Source organism: Seriola dumerili, unplaced genomic scaffold (genome assembly GCF_002260705.1).
Source record: "Seriola dumerili isolate Sdu_G_001 unplaced genomic scaffold, Sdu_1.0 BDQW01000149.1, whole genome shotgun sequence".
Classification (NCBI taxonomy): Eukaryota; Metazoa; Chordata; class Actinopteri; order Carangiformes; family Carangidae; genus Seriola; species Seriola dumerili.
The window spans coordinates 8,780,093-8,798,468 of NW_019174404.1; the positions used below are offsets into that span (position 1 = coordinate 8,780,093).

Here is an 18,376-nt window from a genome sequence, read left to right on the forward strand (position 1 = left end):
ATGAGTTTTGAAAATCTGAAACCAGCTGAGTTGAGCTCACTGAGCTCGAGAATAAAAGTTCAGTAAACCCAAAGCTGCTATGATTTATAGTTTTATAATAACTTTCAACTCATTGGTTTACCTTTACCACAACATTGACAATCATCACAGCCAAATCTGCCCACCAGTTTCCAGTTATTTTCTCAGTTTGAAGAGCTAATTCTTCCTTTGTCACATGGCCATTATGGTGGTCTCTGCTCCTGCAGAAGTCAGCTTTGTACCAGAGTCAATGCAAATGGCTGCAGAAGACATCTCATTAATTAATGAGTTTAGACGTGTAGGGAGTTTTGGACTGAAGTAGATATTAATCTCCGTCATGGTTAGCATTGTTTTTATTACTGTTAAAACTATTGTGACTTAGCTTAAAAAGTTATACTACTTTTATGTAAAGCCGATGCTAGCAGCTGGTTATCTTAGCTTAGCACAAAGACTGGAAACAGGGGGAAAAAGCTAGCCTGGAAGACTTTTTTGGCTTTTGACAGAGCCAGGCCAGCTGTTTCCCCTTGTTTCCCAGTCTTTGTTCTAAGTTAAGCTAACAGGCTGCTGGCTGCAGCTTAATATTTACTGTACGGACGTGAGACTAGTTTAAAATCTTTTCATCTAAATCTCGGCAAGAAAGAAAATAAACATATTTCCCGAAATGTTGAACTATTCCTTTAATATATGTCTATTCCTACAGCAAGTTTCTATCCCGTATGTTTTCTTTTATTACTAGAAAGAATGGTCTCTGGAGAGTTTTAACCCTCCAACAAAGCATGCTTGGGAGTACATCATGATTTAAACACACATCAATCCAGGTCACACAACTTGAATAAACTTAATGCTCATAAGTTTAACATATATCAGAATGGTGTACAATTTTTGAGTTGAATTAACGCCAAATATTTAATAAAACTCATGTATCTACATCAAGTTAGTGATAAAAGATTAGCTGTCTCAGCTAAAGTGCTGTTTAATGTCCTACACTATATAGGATATATCTAAAAACAATTACACATGTCTAATACCATACTTTGAACCAAACCACATCTCACATAAGATACTCTCCATTTCATGACCAAAACAAATCTCAGTGACTTGCTGTGGAATCTTTTGAATCCACACCCAAACCACGAGCCGAGCAACAAGATGTATGTGAAAAGATTTTTTACAGCGTAGGCCTGTATACCAAGCAATGGCACAGCATGTCTGGCAGTCATGCAGGGCACAACCACCAAAAAGCTCTGTTCTCCTGTTCCACTGCCAAACCATAATAACAGCAATAAGGTTGGGGAGGCTCGTTAACCTTAATCTAGGAATTACACTGTGGCACCAGGGAGAAGAGGACAGGGCTGGTGCTGCTTTGAACTACACACACACACACACACAGAGAGAGAGAGAGAGAGAGAGAGAGAGGTGGTTCATGTAGTTCACACAGTGCCGTGTGGAGCTTTACCTGGGCTAAAATCACTCCAGCACTGTGCAGTTTGATGGAGGAGAGGCCTTTGCTCTTTTCTATTAGCCTTTTCTCCCCCCATGTGGTTAAAGTGCATTACTACACATTTGCCTCAGCTGCTGATGAGCCAGAGTAAGACCCAGTTTAACCTCATATCACTGTTACATGCACAAAAGATTATCTCGATAATGGTGATTAGAGGCTAGAGCTAGCTATGCACTTATCCATATATAACCTTGATGAAAATCATCACACAAACACACACACACACACACACACACACACACACACACACACACACACACACACACACACACACACACAAACATACACACATGCACACACATGGTCTCATTTGTGGTCTTTTCGCATCAATCATCATGTGTATTAATAATGAAAATGCACATCAAATCCTTGTGCATACAAGCGTATGTGTATTGATGTGTTTTGTCATACGATTTCATGTAGTGTGCCAACATAAGGTGGAAACATGGGGACAACACAGTGGGTGTAACCATAAAAATAATATGACATTCCCCTTTTAAGTGCACATCCCAGATGGGCTGTATGAAGAAGGAAGAAGGCATACTAATGACAATAAATGAAACATCAATCAAATCTGAATTCACACAAGGCCATTAATTGTCATCATTCATGCTATTAGTCTCAGTCATGACTCACTTAGAAATTAGAAACGTGTTTAATCAGACATTTGACAGCCTGTAAATTAATTGCAGATTAATTAATTAATGAAAGGTTAAATGTAGGAGTAAAATAAATAAATAAATAAACTTAAGCATCTGTTCAGAAAGTTGACTTTTCTGCTTTCAGTGTTTGTCACTGAAGTTGGAGGTGTGATAATCCGAGGGAATAAAGTGTGTTTTTAATACGCAGAAGTGAAATTAATGCATTCAATTACCTAGTTGGAAATGATTTTTGTTGAAGTTATGTGATAAATAAGTAAAATCATTGCAATATCTAAACCTCTGTAATTCGTTTTTCTTTAATTTTTTTTTAAATAAACTTATTATATCTCTAAAGATTGAAGTTATTTTCTCAAGGCAAAAAAAGAAACTGTGTGGCAAACATATATGGCTTATATGTTTGCCTTGTGGTATTTTCAGAGAAGTCGTGTTTTAATAAACCACACTACACTTGCTCAGAACAATAAGACACATTTCTATGAAAGGGAAATATAAACCAACCGCAAAACTCCAAGATTGCTCTAAAGTGGGCATCTCTTTTCGTTTTGACGGGCAGGAACTAACACGCCTAAGCATGTGAGTGGACCGACTGGTTGCACCATGTGGGGTTTTCCCTAGAAGGCTGTAAGAAGTTCGCACCTCCTTCGTCTTGACCTAAAACACTCACACTCCCACTGATCGTCGCACACCACGTCGAACAGATAAACAGCACTTTGTATGTAATTCTGAGCTACGGAGGCATTCATAGTGTTAACACCCTGAGCGATATTAGAGCAGAAGAAACAGTCTGGTAAGTCGACATCCTGTAATTTGCTCTTTTATTATTTTTCTTTCAAAAAAAAAAAAAAGTGCGGTAAATGCTGATCAAATGAAGCCTGTTTAAAAACTGCGAAGCTGGTGTAGACTAGTTAAAAATGAAGCAGGTTGGAGTTTCTTGAAACTCATAAATGAGCTGCGACCTAATCATTAGCAATTAAGTCATCAATTAAAAGATACAGCACTGAAAAAGGCTATTGCTGAGAGAAAAGCATTACATTTAATACATACCATGTAATAATACTTAATATTTAGTGATTCTGGTTTTGAAATATAAACATTTCTTGTGATTGCTTTTGGAATTGTATTGTGGTTAAATGATTAGTCGGTGTGGTTTAATGACATGTAATGTAAAAATGTCATATGATAATGATGATATGATTTGTCATATCGTTGCAGTTTTGCTTGTATCTCCCGTTGAGGTTCAATTCCTTTCGCAGAAAGGGAGGCTCAAGATAAGGTCCCTGCTTCCGTTTTTGATGTTGCTTCACTTCTTCCATTTCTTCATAACATACCAGGGGCATCTGCTAATGTTGCGTTTATCTAGACAACACAGACTACTAACATAATCACAGAGAAAATACATTTTCATCTTAAAAACGTTAACAAACATTCACAATATTGAAATAGATCATTTTTAAGACAATACAACTGTGTATAAGTGACTCATCAAGCATGTTCAGTTGAATAAACTGGATAGATTTCTGCAAAAGTCTCTGCCTTATTTGATGATTTTCCTTCGGGGGTGTGTGAGAAAAGAGCAGGCGGGTTTTTACTGTAAATGGACATCCAGCATAGATAACACCCGCCTTCTAACATTGTTTTGTGTGAGCTGCAGAGACACAGATTTATCATAAGTGTCTTCCTCTCTAAAGCCTTGAGAAGTTTTGCACCTGCAGTTCAAAAGGCAGTTCATTTATAACATGGTGTAGTCCAAGGATCAAGTGGCATCATCAACTTTTGCTCAGGTCTGTGCCTTTCTGTTTTGATTCTGAGACATTACTCACTTTGATTTCAGATTTTTATTGATATATTGATACAATAGAAATAGTTCAGTCATAGTGACTTATTCACATAATTTACATGAAAGAGGTGATAACAGCACCTCTTTCAGTATCAGTGTTGTGATTCTGATAGGATCTCAGCTCTAAATCTTTATGATCTTACTGGCAAACTTTAATGGTCACAGATTCCACCTTAACATTGGTCTGTGATTGATTTCTCAAATGTGATGCATTGTCTTCCTGGAAGAAATATCTCATTTAGAAAATATGTGTCAGTGAATAAAAGCAGTTTTTGAGCATTGTTCCAGTCATTTTGATGTGTTTTTCTCAGTTTTGACACATTTGTCGAATGATGATTGTCAAACACTGTGTGCAAATCTCTAATCCATAGTTATCACAGCAATATATCCATTTCTTGTTGCTTCAAGTCAAATGTAGTACAAATATCTTAAAATGAACCGATGATGCATTGAGTTAGTCTTGGTTACCAAAATGGATACACAGGGGAGGGGGTGAAAATAATGTGAAATAATGTGTGAAAATACACAGGAAGAGTCAGCGTGCGCGTGCGCGTGCGCGTGTGTGTGTGTGTGTGTGTGTGTGTGTGTGTGTGTGTGTGTGTGTGTATGATGTGAGATGCTGTGATCAGGAGAGTTTGTGTGCCCAGTAAGAGATGATTTACAGTACATACTATGTTTTTTCTTTTCTAAATAGTTCCTAAATTACATGAGTATGTTTTGACCTTTGTATTTTCAGTTTTTCATTGTTATTTCATATGATGTGTCTGTTGTGATTAGGGGACATAAATAAGAGAAAGGTGACTGTTGCCAGTGAGAAACCTGTTTGGTTGTAAGCCATGAATTTATTTAGTTGGCTGTAGAGGATATTTGACTTTCTTATTAGGTTGATATATGTTATTCTGACACTACAGAAAGACAATGTTAACATCTTGTGCTACGCTGTCACAGTTCCTTTGACTGTGCCTTGACAATCATGTGGGGGTAATGTGCGGGAAGTTAATAGTTAAAAGTTTTGAGTGCGTGACAAATGAGGTGTATGAAAAGGCATGGTGATTGCTCTTAATGTTTGAGAACTGCACAAGTGTTTCAGACAATGTAATTGCAATAAGCAATAAGAAATTTAAAGAGCAACTCCACAAACAATTCCCCCTCAATGACCCCCTTCCTAACATTAAGACTTTCAGACCGAACTTACAACTGACACACACATATTTATTTCTAACCCCAATCAACTCTTTTAGACTACAGCTTTGATTCAGTCGACTGCACAGATTTAGACTAAAAGCACCACCATGCTGTATGTTATGTTACACTGATGCTTATATGATTTGTCTCCCACAGGCGGAAATGTTGGCATCAACCACAGAACAAGCGGGCATGACAGGAACCCCTGGTTTGGGCTCAACAGCCAGTAATGTCTCAACCTTCTTGGACTCTGAATTTCGTTACATCCTCTTCCCAGTTGCCTATGGCATCATCTTCATCCTGGGCCTCTTTGCGAACCTCTACGTGCTGTTTGTCCTGCACTGCCTCCGCGAGGCCAGGGCCATGGGTGAAATCCGCATCTACATGACCAACTTGACCATTGCTGATCTCCTTTTCGTGTGCGCCCTTCCCTTCTGGATTGGTTATTACAGTCGTCATGGTAACTGGGTCTACACGGACTTCATGTGCCGGCTGACGGGGTCGCTGTTCTTCATCAACACCTACTGCTCCATCCTCTTCCTCGGAGCCATCAGTGTCAACCGTTACTGGGCAGTCACCCGCCCGCTAGATGCGGCCTCTTCGGACCACAGGCGCCGTGGGATCATTGTGTGCACTGTCATCTGGATGTTCACTGTAGTGATGGCTATTCCATCTCTGGCATCTCCAGGGACCAACACTGATGTGAACAATGTCACTCACTGTTTCGAGGGGTACCAGAATGAAACCGATATGCAGAAGAAAACAGTGGCCGCCACTCATTTTGCAATAATTGGAATGTTTTTTGTTGTCTTTTTTCTTGTCGTTGTATGCAATTGCCTTATTGCTCGAGCGTTACTTTCTCAAAAAACTCCTCAGTCGGAATTCAGGTCTTCAACAATTAAACCCCAAAAGTCCAAAAGGACCCTATCTTTTGCAAGGATAAGACCCAGAGGGGTGAAACGGAGGGCTCTCCAGATGTTGCTGGCAGTGGTGGGAGTGTTTGCTCTGTGTTTCCTGCCCCACCATCTAATCCAAGGCTTCTGGACACTAGCGGTGTTGCAGATCAAACAGGGCTGGGGCTATGTGGACTGGGACCAGAGGACTCTTCAGGTGTTCAACGATGCACACCAGATCACCTTGCTTCTCATGGGCCTCAACTGCATTTTGGATCCTGTAGTTTACTTTTTTGCCACGAGGAAATTTAGAAGGTTCATCATGGAGCACATTAAAAAGTTAGGAAAGGGAGAAGGGTGCGCGCACACGGTCACCTCTCAGATCTCTATGGACAGCAGGAATCAGAGCCAGAAACTTCAGAGCGAACTCGAACAACCTGAAAAGGATTTGTAATATTTGTAATAGAAATAAAAATATAGATATCGGTTACTTGTGTGTGAACGACCTCACCTCCCTTGTTGCTGCTGATTGAAGATACAGTATTTTGTTTCACTTCTGGAACTGTGAGCAGTTTAAGGTTTTATGCAGTGCAATGTGTTGGTGGCTCCTCACCCTCAGGGTCTCTGTTACGAAACTTTAATGTGGTCTCAGACAGATATCTGTCTAGGAGCTGTCTGAGTTGCAGCAGGCCTTATGCACTTCCTGTGGGAAGTTCAAACTGAAAAGCAGAAGTTTTGCAAGCACTTATCACTATGTGAAATTAAGTGAGGAGACACCAGGCACATTATTTAAATCCTCACACAGGTGTTGTTCTGCATAAAGTAGGGCGCCAAAAACAGGAGGGAAGTCAACAGCAACAAACATATATTCTGAGGCTAATGACCTCTCCTGGGGTGTTAAGGAAGTAGCTTCTCACACTTAAGCTCAGTAGGCGCTGTGCCTGACAATATGTCAGTAAAATACAGTGATAATGAGATTGTAGTTTTGCATCAGAGAAGTTCCTTTTTATTTATTCATTTTCTTTTAGCTTTTCTCAGACAGGTTTATCTGGTATTGTGAAAACAGGGAACAGAGGTAATACTGCTTGAGTATTGTTTTGCCTCTGGCATCCAGGTGTGTAAGTTTGCATCTATGTTTCATGGTAAAAAAAAAAAAGATGCCCTGATTGACTGTAATAAGAAAGTTGTTTAAATCTGCTGTATATGTACTTGCACTGTGATTTTAAAAATACTATGATCTTACCTGCTGTTGCAAAACAGAGATATGTTTTTTTTTTTTAATTCTGTGGAACAGCTTTGGTTATCTTGTTGTCTGCAGTGTTACTTTGATCTTTCAAAAGGAAAATATGCTGGGATCATATCACATAATCTTGTAATTAAACTTTTACTTGTGGATTTAATTTGCTGTATTGTGATAATTAAAGTAAATCAAAGTCAGTTCCTGACTTATCAACAAACAGGGAGGCATGTATTCATCTTTGTAGACATTACAGGTTTTATTAGTCAGTATAAAGAGAAAGGGGAGGGTTACTGTTTGGTGGGAACATTTCCACATACCTAGAACTACAGATGTGTGTGTCTTTTTTTTTTTTTACCACATTCAGATGGTGAATGTTGATTGTGAGGTTAGATTAAAATCAAACAAAGCATACACTTCGAGGTAATGCGCACACTGAAAAACTTCACAGCATATGGTAAACCGTGTCTGTCAGGTTAAACATGACGCTGAGCTGTACATGCAAGATATTAACGAACTGTAATCTGCTGCTGAACAAAATGTTCTGTCATTCTTCCTCTTTTTATTGCACGTCTCCACCTTCCCTTGGCTGTTCATGACAGACTTGAGTAGACATTATCCCCAGTCATATTGGTTGGGTCCAGATTAGTGTAGGCTTGGTTGGTGCTTGTGTAATTCATGTACACATCTCCATCGCTTTCTGTCTGTGGGAAATCTCCCCTGGTGAAAAATGCAATCAGTTAATACGTACATCCTTCTGACACAGCTGTCTTACAGCATGTGAACAAAGTACAGACAATAATGTAACTGTTAGTGTATAATTCTCCTGGCAGGACTTACTTTGGTGCCTTTTCAGGTCCTGGAAAACCTTTAAGAAAACCAAGAAATTAAAATGATTCTGAGAACATTCGCTTTAAAACCGATCCAACAGTAAAATGCTCTATGGTGTTCTTTACCTTTAGCTGCAGTGTTAGAGATGGTCATTGTGCCACCAACTCTTTGCAAGCCCAACCAAATCAGAATAGTGAGGGTGATGATCAAGGCCAGGAAAGAAAGGACGATGGCAGCTATTCCTAAATTCTCACCCACTATTTTCAGTAGGGGAAACAGCACAGAATTGGAGGTGAAAGGTTTTCGTTGTGTGTCAGAGTAAATGGATAAACATTTGGAAAAAAGACAAACAAAAACTTTTTTAGTTAGCTGTTTGATATACAGTATATTGGATGACATTAGCCCAGTGCAGATATCTGTGTCTTAGCTGGAAAAAAAAAAGAAAGAAACTTCCGTATATATAAATAAAGTGTTTCAGGAAATACAGAGGCAGTGTCATAGAGGGCACTGTAAAAAATTTCCACTGAATAAATGTCTTAGTAACAACTCTTTACCAACCAAACTTTAACCCACAATTGAGTCACTTAGAAACATGCTGTAAACAAAACACTAACATATCATCACCATTGAAGTTTACATGAGGAACTTTTTCACAATTTTCCATTTACACGCCCTGCAGTTACGGAACAACATCAGCATTCACTTGGAGTGGTATTTCAAGCCCAATGTGTACTCTTCTTTTAGCTTCTTCTTTTGGCTCTTTATCTAGTAAATGTTCCACCAGCTGGTCTCTAACTGTCTCCTGTTTGTTTTCTACTGGGCAGGTAGTGTACGGTGAGTTTTCAGAACCATAGCCTGCTGTGGCCGAAATCAACTCAGGGAGAGCTGTGTGAGTCAATCAAAACAGTAAAGTCGTAGCCCATGAAATCAAAACTATGAGCTGAGAGCCTGGGGAACGTGCAGAGTTCAGTGATGATACAAGCTAAGCCTTTCACATGCGAATAGTCATGCAATACACTCTTTGTCATTAATGTCCTGACTAATGAGGAGTCAAATGGAAACCATTGGCACTAAAAACAAATGTTTTGCAGAAGCAGCTGTGCAGACCAATAATGATTTTACACTGTTTTCATTCAAATATGCAGCAAATCAAACAGACCACCAACCTGTTGGCTGCATGGCGACGATATAGACTGAGAGGTTATGGCTCACACCCTGATTTAACAAGGTCTTAGCACAGCAGCGGTACAGCCCACTTTGCTTTGGCTCTGTGAGGGTGAGGTCCATCTCGCTGCCCACCTGTCGCCAGGCCATATTTTCTAGGTGTTGCCAGGACCAATTGACAAGTGGCGGCATGGAGAAAGCACTGCAGTGCAGGTTGACTGTTTGACCTGCTGCAACAGGGTAGTCTGGTGTGGCCACCGCCAGCAGCGGAGATAGCATTTCTGGGAATGGGGGGTGGGGGGTGAGCCGTTATGTGACGGATACAGAATGGAGGATGATGGATGGATGGAGGAAGAAACAAGTAGAGATATAACAGTTACGGACAGAAGATTTTGGTATTGCACAGATTTTCAGCTACACTAGCAGTGTGGTTCTAGATATGGTAATGTTTATTTGTTGGTCTGCCTACCCACCGCTTTGGTCCAGACTAAAATATCTCAGCAACTTTGGGGGAAGAAAGAATCCTAATTACTTTTGTGATCCTCTGACTTTTCTTTTAGTACCACAACAGGTCAAAGGTTTCACTTAACTAGTGAAATATTTTAACATCTTCTTAATGGGTTTGCATGAAATGTTGTACAGACACACACGTTCCCCAGAGAATGAAGACCTTTAGTCATCCCCTCATCTTTCCTTAAGGGCACCATGAGGTTAACAATGTCTTGAAAACTATTGGATGGATTACCATTAAATTTGGTTCTAATATTCATGTCCCCCACTGAATGATTTGTTATACCTTTGATGATTCCCTAAATTTTTTATGCAGCACCATCATCAAATCAAAATTTCAGTTTGTTTTATGACTACATACCTGCAAAACTAATGACACTCCTATCAGCCTCATTTGTATTTCATGTTTAGTGCTTATTAGCAAATGTCAAATTGCTATCATGCTAAACTCTGCCAGCATATCAACATTAGCATTTAGCTCAGAACACTGCTGTGCAGTATATAGCAGTGTTTAAGCTCCCAGAGGTGCCAGCATCATTGTGGACTGTTAGTCTTGTGTTTAATAATTTAATTTGATTGGACAGCTAAAGAATCACATTCTCTATTACCTGTCATTGTAGTTCTAGGTGTGTTCAGGGAAGTAACGTAAATAGGCCATTTTGTAGTCAGGAATGTGACTGCAAAGACAACAAGAAGCACAAATAAATTTGAAACCTATATTCTGGATTCTTTTATAGCATTCAGGAATTGAAATGTCCTTACCTGTGCTCTCACAGAAGAAGAACAGCAGAAAAAATCCAAGCAGCATGTTGTTTTGAGATGACAAAAAAGAATATGCTACAGTCCCTTCAGGCCAACAGGAACAAGAATAAATCAAGAGTAATAATCAAAGCACAGGTGAGAATGACGGAAGTGTGCCCCCGGGAAATTAATAGAAAGGGAAGTTTCAAGTTCCTTTTTCCAAGTATTCAACAAAACAGCTGCACAGAAATACAATGCATTCAGAAAGTATTCAGACCCTTTAACTTTTTTCACAGTCATTTCATATTCAGCCATTTTCAGGTCACTCCAGAGTTTGATTGGGTTCAAGTCGGGGCTCCGGCTGGGTCATTCAAGGACATTGAAAGTTATCTCTAAGCCACTCCTGCGCTGTCTTGACTGTGTGGTTAGGATCATTGTCCTGTTGTAAGGTGAACCTTCAGCCCAGTTTGAGTTCCATGGTGCTCTGGACCAGGTTTCATTATACAAATGATTCTAGCTTAAGGCAGCAATATCACAAAATGCGAAAAAAGGGGTCTGAATACATTCTGAATGCACTGTAATAAATAACATTCCCCAATTTTTTATATTGGGCAAGCAGCAGTATGCAATGGGTCCACCTCTTGTTATTGGAAATCTTGGTATGGCATTAAAACAGCAGGAAAATGGTAAACTATCAATATAGAAAACATTAGACCCCCATCTAACAAATGCACAAATTTGCATAAAGATAGTCACAATTAAACTTATATCTCACCCATGACAGCCCTCAATTTGTAAAATTTTAACTCTGTCAATCAATTTATGACCTGCAGGAAAAACAGTTAACCAGACTCCACAGAACTTTTAATGGTTTTTTAAATGTCAGAATGTCAGAGCTGGCGGGCAAGTCTATCAGACACTCAACACACTTGGTTTCAAACATTTCATATCTCCAACGGTGGTCACCTTCAGGCTCAGGCTGTGATGACAGCCAAGATTGTTGGTTTTGGACAGTTTGACACCAGACCTCTCACCTGAGGCAAACGCTCACTGGCTGCCAGAGTGGGTCAGGAGGAGGAGGTGGTTCTGCTAAAGGCATGGAATTGAAAGACCAATATATTAAGCTTCATGTGCAAATGAAACCAACACACAGGATGGAAAAAATGACAAAAAGGTGTATAATCTCATAACAAGGGCTGTATAAAAATATGACTGTTGGAAAGCTTATAATATGTTTTTGTTGTGTCAGAGAAGAGTTGATTCAACTCTGTGGTCAGCAAGGGTCACAAAACCTCATATAAAAAAGCTTGAAATAAATTTTTTTACGTTATTTAGCACTATAAGTGAACTACTATTGTTGGCTGAACAAATAGTTTGACATAAATACATTATGTGCCTAAAATGATATTAGAGCTTATCATGTTATTGAGGATGTCGAAAACAAACTGAGATAGCTTGCAACACTAGCATTAAGCTTTGTTTACATACAAGTATTATACAATAGCCTTTTATACTAATTAAAGATGCTTGTTTTATCCAATATTTTTTTCAGCTTTTTCACTTTTACTATTGTGTTTACAAACATAACTTATGCAAGTAAAACTTCAGCAGCATCATAAAAGTTTAACTCTGAGTGACTCTTATATTAAGACCAGTCAGTCAGTTTGAGAGTGACCTCAAGAGTTGAGTTTTCATTTGTAAAACTGGGGCTTGCTTTATTGTACATTGGTTTAAGCCCTTAAGCTTCTAATGTTTTATTATGCTATGTTGTCACAGACAATAATACAGTAATTCTTTCTCAATGAAGGGGCCAAAAGTAATATGGATTTCCACCTTAGTCTTTTGCCAAAAAAAAACTTTGATAAAAATGTATGTTGCATATGTACAAGGCTCAGATTTTTGTGCTGCCACTGCTTATATTTACACGTGGCTACTTATTTTAATCACTTGTGCATCCATTTTATGTTTTTCACTCAATCATAAACCATAAGTATTACATGATGAAGCCCAACCATAACATTACCATAACTTGTGTGTAATCTCTAACCAGAACCACAAACCAAGTTCTGAGCAAGTGGAAACCTCTGGGGCTAAAAAAATATTTTAGTGCCAAAAACTGCAGCTCCTCGAACGGCCACTTGAGGCTGGCTCCAATCCCCATAGACTCTTCATGTTTAAATGCCTCTCAACTTTTCAGCAGAAGTAATAATGTTTACAGGCTGGTACAAAAGCAGTTTTGGTCTCGACAGTCGATTTCCCCCTTCATGACAGCTGTACGGAGGTGGGTTTTATTTTAATTCACTTTAAATTTAATTAGGCCTCAAAGTTATGCGCGAAGGCGTGGCCAGTTTGACAGGTGGGTGCCGTCACAGTTGACGAGCTGCCCGGTGTTTGCTAGGTGTCACATCAGCTGATGCCAGTAACTGAACGTGACCTCTCGGCCTTGTTTGTCGTGTTGGTGCAACTGGGAGATTTTTCATGCAAATATCGGATTAATAGTATAGCTTGCTCTGCGGTTAATTGAGGAGGACGCGAGCGAGGACGCCCGTGCTCTTGCTTTCTGAGGTGAGTGAAATTCTAGTGTCGTTCAATTAATGTTAGCACTAATTAGCAGGTATCAGTGTCTGCCCTCACCATACTTGGCTTGTTAGCTTAGCTTGTTAACTAGCTAATTAGCCAGCAAGTGAATTACGTAGCGTTGGGTTTGCCTTCCAGCAAAACGGTCAGATGCTCAGCAGTGCTAACAATGCTAACGGGAGCTATGCTTGCCATAGTTATTAAGGTCTTGGATCCACACATGCCCCACCTCTTTGCCTATTTTTCATTAGCCGGGAGTTTGGCAGAATCAGGCAAGATGGCGACCGCGGGGCAGTCCACTCTTAGCTTCAAAACCACTCTTCAGAAACCTATAGGCGATGTCTTCTAGGCTTCGTCCATCTATATATGAAGAAGTCCTAGACCTCTGCCACACTAATCCATGTAATTAAAGCTGAGGTATTGTTTTGCTCATCGTTTTCGCACATTGCATGAACAAAATTAGACCTTACATTCATGTCCCTAAAATCCAGGATGTGGTTTTTCTTGTATCACGAAACTGATGCTAAAACAAAAAAACATCTGCTTTATCATACTGCAATGTTTGTAATGGGGCGGGGGGCGGCGGGGGCGGCGGCGCCATTGCTAAATGAATGTAGTGGAAACACTGACATCAGTTCCCTCTATGGAGAAGAAGTAAAAAGTAGCACAATAACAAAAACTTCCTCTAAAAGTTACTTGAATACAGTAGCTTAAGCAGATGTTCTTATTTTTTTCTGCTGACATGACTTCTTTTATTAGAGCTCGTCATAGCCCATAAATAGTTAATTTGTAACACTTTATGATAGATCCTTTCAGCGCATTAATTCATCATGAGCCATGAATGAAGTATGCATGTGATTTGTGCCCTTTTTATAAATGTTACTTTCAGCAGGACTCCAACTATAGCAGCAATTATCTGTATTTTTTCTGTGAGCTGAAGCCCACTTTACAATCATATCTAGTCAGCTTTACTTAGTATGTATAGTAGCCAAGAGTTACAGTTTTTGTTGTGCCACTATATAAAGATAAATAGTAACATAAGTCATATTGCTATGCAGCATTAAAACCTTGCTGTTTTTAACCTTGTTATTGTTTTCAGAGCAGCATCAAACATGGATTTTTGCTGATGTCATTTACACCTCTATTTCCTGAATTGTTTTTATTTCTATTCTTCAGCTGTAGATGAGAAAGATAGTATGCAACAGTGTTTCTCCACATGCCCTGCAGGCATTTGTGACTTCCTCTTAATGAAGTTGCGTACACCAGAGGGGACAGAGGAACCACTCTCTTTCTCTCTGAGAAGAAGATAAATAGTGATACTGTATAATCATCCATGGCTGTTCTTGTGTGTGCATAGTGTGTGCATACGAGTGTGTGTGTGCATGTCTGTGTCTTTTTCCCCCAAGTCATTACTCTTCATTATTCTTCTATTATTCATAACTCATTCATTATTCTGCCTGTACCGCTGGCTAAAGTCATGCGTGTTGGTTCTCACCACAAACACTACTGTGGTGCTCCTGCCAGTAGATGACAGTGAAATAACGGGATGAAATGTGCGATATGTGTGTAATATTATCCCAGAAGTCAATATTTTCCTTCATGTACATGGACAACTGCAAATAACATATTTCATGTTATACTTAAATGACCCCCTCTATGAATATTGACTTTATTGATCTCTAGGTGGCAGCATCTACCCAACAGTTGAAGAAGCTGGTTTGTGAAGATGAATAGTGAACAGGACAGGCTACAGACGTGTGGAGAGGGAAAAAGAGGGGAAAGGGACTCTGAACTAATTAGCTCATTATTTTACAGTTATCCTTTGATAAATAATTTCAAACAAAAACATAAATCTGTACTTCCTCATGCATTTGTTAGAGCATGATCTAAAATATCATCATGCTGTTGTGCAAAGATAAAATAAAAATTAACTGGGAGAGTCTTGCTATTTACTGGGGAGGGTTCAGTTCAGCAATTCAGCAGCACAGAAAAGCCATCCCATGTACATTTTCATCATAATATTACACAACATAAGGAAATAAATAACAACAAATAATAAGCTGTGGTTGGATTAATGATCACTTCATCTCTATGATGGAGTATATAATCACTCTTTTTAGCTGTTTTTTGTTCTCTTTCAAGTCCTGAATGACATATCTGGCTATGTTCACGTGTTGTGCCATGTGGTGCTGAACAGGTAGTGTACAGTTGGTTTTTAGTGTTTTTACACTGAAAATAATGCTATGAGAGTGATAAAAGTAAATCCGATTTGTACAGTTGTGGGCTGGACAGCTAAACAGTGAGGGGAAACTTGCTATGAAGCTCCATAAAGTTGTGTGGAGCTGCAGATTTGGGTGATAATTCTCTGTAGGTACATCACTGTGAGCACACATTTCACATTTTCACAATGTTTTTGCATTGTCATTTTATACATTGTTATCATAGAATAATGGTGAAACTGTGAAAAGTATTTCATGTGTTTGAGGGTGGATTTTCCATTTTCGTGAGCCCAAAATCTGTTCTTTTCAGTGGGAGCTTTAACTGAACAAATAATCAACCACTGGGTGGTGCTCTGGACACATAGTTTCCAGGCCATGCTCTGTGTTCATGCATCAAAGCTTCAGGACACACAGTAGCCTTCCTTTCAGCCTTTTTTTCCTGTGATCCCATACCATCAGTCTGCAATTTTAGCTGGTTGATGTAGCTGCTTGATATGTTTGGCTACAGGTCTTGTTCCTATTGACTGTATAGTTAATGAGAAATCCATCAGGCAGGTTTTCCACTACACTGGAAGATCATGTTCGGTCTCAGACCATGAGATAGTTGACGCACCACATTTTAGCTATTTCTATGTTGTGTGCTTCTAATTGTTGCATTTTATTGTACAGCTCTTTGGTTAGCCCCGGTTGTTTCAAATGTGCTTTATAAATAAACTTGATTTGATTTGATTTAGATATTGACAGTTTACAGCAGAAATATTCCGTGTATTTACAAATGTAGAATACAACAAGAGCTTTGGGTGACATTAATCTAATTTTAATCACAGTCAGTTTCTTTGGTTTTAGATTGTGTAATAACATCTCTATGTTTTAGTAGCCTATTTTCTGGTTTATAGGTTAATTTCCTTCAGATGAATTCATGCTTTTGTCTACAGCAAAACCAGACACTTGCTTTCAGTGTCAGTGTGACAGTCTCTGGCTCTGGGGTGTTTTTTTTCTTTTTTCTGTTCTTTTTTTTTTTAGTTCACACTTGAATTGCTGTTCCTGTCCTCTTGTGCTTTCAGTTTGTTTGTGTGTTCTGAACATTAACCCTATGGGGGGTTATAGTCACTTCATTACGAGGAAAATACATTATTATGTCGTTGAGTGGAGGAAGCATGAGATTCAGTCAGAGATTTCCTCTTTGAGGCAGTTGTTCTTGATGACCCAAATGAAATATGAAGGAATTGTGTGTGTGTGTGTGTGTGTGTGTGTGTGTGTGTGTGTGTGTGTGTGTGTGTGTGTGTGTGTGTGTGTGTGTGTGTGTGTGTTGGTGTTGGTGTTGGTGTGTGTGTCGGTGTCGGTGTCGGTGTGTGTGTGGACAGAAATATGAACAAGTGCACTCATCCCTGCATCATTTTTTGATGGATAAGTTTCCTTCCTCCTCTTGTCACGCGTTGGTTGTCACGGTGATGACGAGTGGCTTCCTTCTGCTTTTCTGGCGGGAGGTAGGATGTGACAGTTGTACGGGCAGCTGCCAGCATGCATCTCACTGCACTTCATCCTACAGACCCCCCCCCCCCCCCCCCACACACACACACACACACAGTTTCTATTACTCTCTCCACCCCAACCCAGTTCAAATGATAAACTCCTCACTTGTTGTCCATTTTACCAGTTCTCTTCTTCATGATCCACAGCTCAGCATCTTAAACTGAATATTATTTCTTTATCCCCTATCTCCCTCAGCTGACCTGTTTGGTGCTTCAGAAATAATAACAGCACCGAGAACAGCAACAGCAGTGACAAGAGCTATTACAACGTCGTGCAGCACAGCAACAGAGGACAGACAGCACTCAACTCCAGATGGGCGCTTCCTGTGCCAGGCAGGAAATGGCACCGAGCTCCCTCGCCATCATATTTCATTTTAGCGGAGAACAGAGATGATCATCACTTCATCTTCGGCACATCCATCCCCCAACGGGTGAGCTGTAAATTCATTTCAGTCTTTTTGTTCTCCTTCTCTGCGTGGATCCCACTTGGGTTGTTGTCATCATTGGTGAGAAATACTGGGTATTCAAGCTCCAATATTTAGCCCCAGAGCCTTTCCTTTCCCTGGTGTGGCGGCTCTCTGAGTGGAATGGAGACGATTTGATTGTGGCTGACCACACACAGATGTGCACAACTGCATGACGTGTGTGCTCATGTGCAGACAAACACACTCGCTTAAATACACATTGATACAACATGAAAGCCCTGTAAACATCCTGACAAATAAAATGTATTCCACATTATGTCCATTAAAGGGCCCCTGATTTTACACATTAAGATATAATGTCGTTCTGCAGCTGTAGTGAAGCTTTTTAAACCAAAAAAGGATTTCCTGCACGCCTCCAATTTTACCCATGAAGGTCAGTGTACTTATCATGCTGTGTACTACCCAGCCTGTGAAAACACTGTAATTTCCTCTGGCTCTGGAGGAGCTTTCTAAAGTCTGAAAAAGTAACTAATAATTATCTCGAGTAATGCTTTAAACTTAAAATATTTGACTGAAAATTTGAGCTATAAACTAGGGGCATGTAGTTTGAAAGATGGGGGGGCCTTCAACAGGCATGGAGAAAAATGCTAATAAGTTGCATTATGGGAAGTGTAGGATTAAGTGGTTTTGAATCTTGACTAATACTCAGGACTAAAGGTTAGGCTAGGTTAGGATCTGCAGCTACAATTTAACTCTTCTGTTAAACTGTTCCTTCAATCTGTCCTGCACAAGTCCCTCTACTTTATGAATGTGGAGTATTAACTTGAGTACCCCTTATTGTCACGATGTCTCTGCCTCTTCAATTTTGATGATTCTTTATCTAATACGACTCTTGTAATCCCTCAAGGTCATGGAATTGCCATACTAAATTGCTGGAATTTTTTTCATAGCATTTATCTTTCATTACATCATTACATCCTTCAGATAATTCGTTCACAGTAGAGATCCAGACAGGAAATGGCTCAGGGACAGACAAAGGGGTAC

At 39.6% G+C, this 18,376-nt stretch overlaps 2 protein-coding genes across 3 annotated transcripts; one reads left to right on the forward strand and one right to left on the reverse strand.

Annotated features, from left to right (window-relative positions):
* The first annotated feature begins 2,852 nt into the window (after positions 1–2,852).
* ptafr (platelet activating factor receptor) lies at positions 2,853–7,496 on the forward strand. 2 transcript variants are annotated; one of them, XM_022751159.1, is made up of 2 exons: positions 2,853–2,968; positions 5,360–7,496. In XM_022751159.1, exon 2 carries the CDS (start codon positions 5,366–5,368, stop codon positions 6,548–6,550), a length of 1,185 nt encoding a protein of 394 aa, XP_022606880.1. In that variant the 5' UTR covers positions 2,853–2,968; positions 5,360–5,365; the 3' UTR covers positions 6,551–7,496. The 2 variants fall into 2 exon arrangements, with proteins under 2 accessions (XP_022606880.1, XP_022606881.1); XM_022751160.1 differs by lacking the exon at positions 2,853–2,968 and adding an exon at positions 3,521–3,962.
* LOC111226072 lies at positions 7,349–10,685 on the reverse strand. The gene is made up of 6 exons (XM_022751161.1): positions 10,601–10,685; positions 10,447–10,515; positions 9,331–9,609; positions 8,290–8,421; positions 8,174–8,201; positions 7,349–8,053 (listed from the first exon to the last, which is right to left on the reverse strand). Exons 1-6 carry the CDS (start codon positions 10,644–10,646, stop codon positions 7,927–7,929), a joined length of 681 nt encoding a protein of 226 aa, XP_022606882.1. The 5' UTR covers positions 10,647–10,685; the 3' UTR covers positions 7,349–7,926.
* Positions 10,686–18,376: the final 7,691 nt, after the last annotated feature.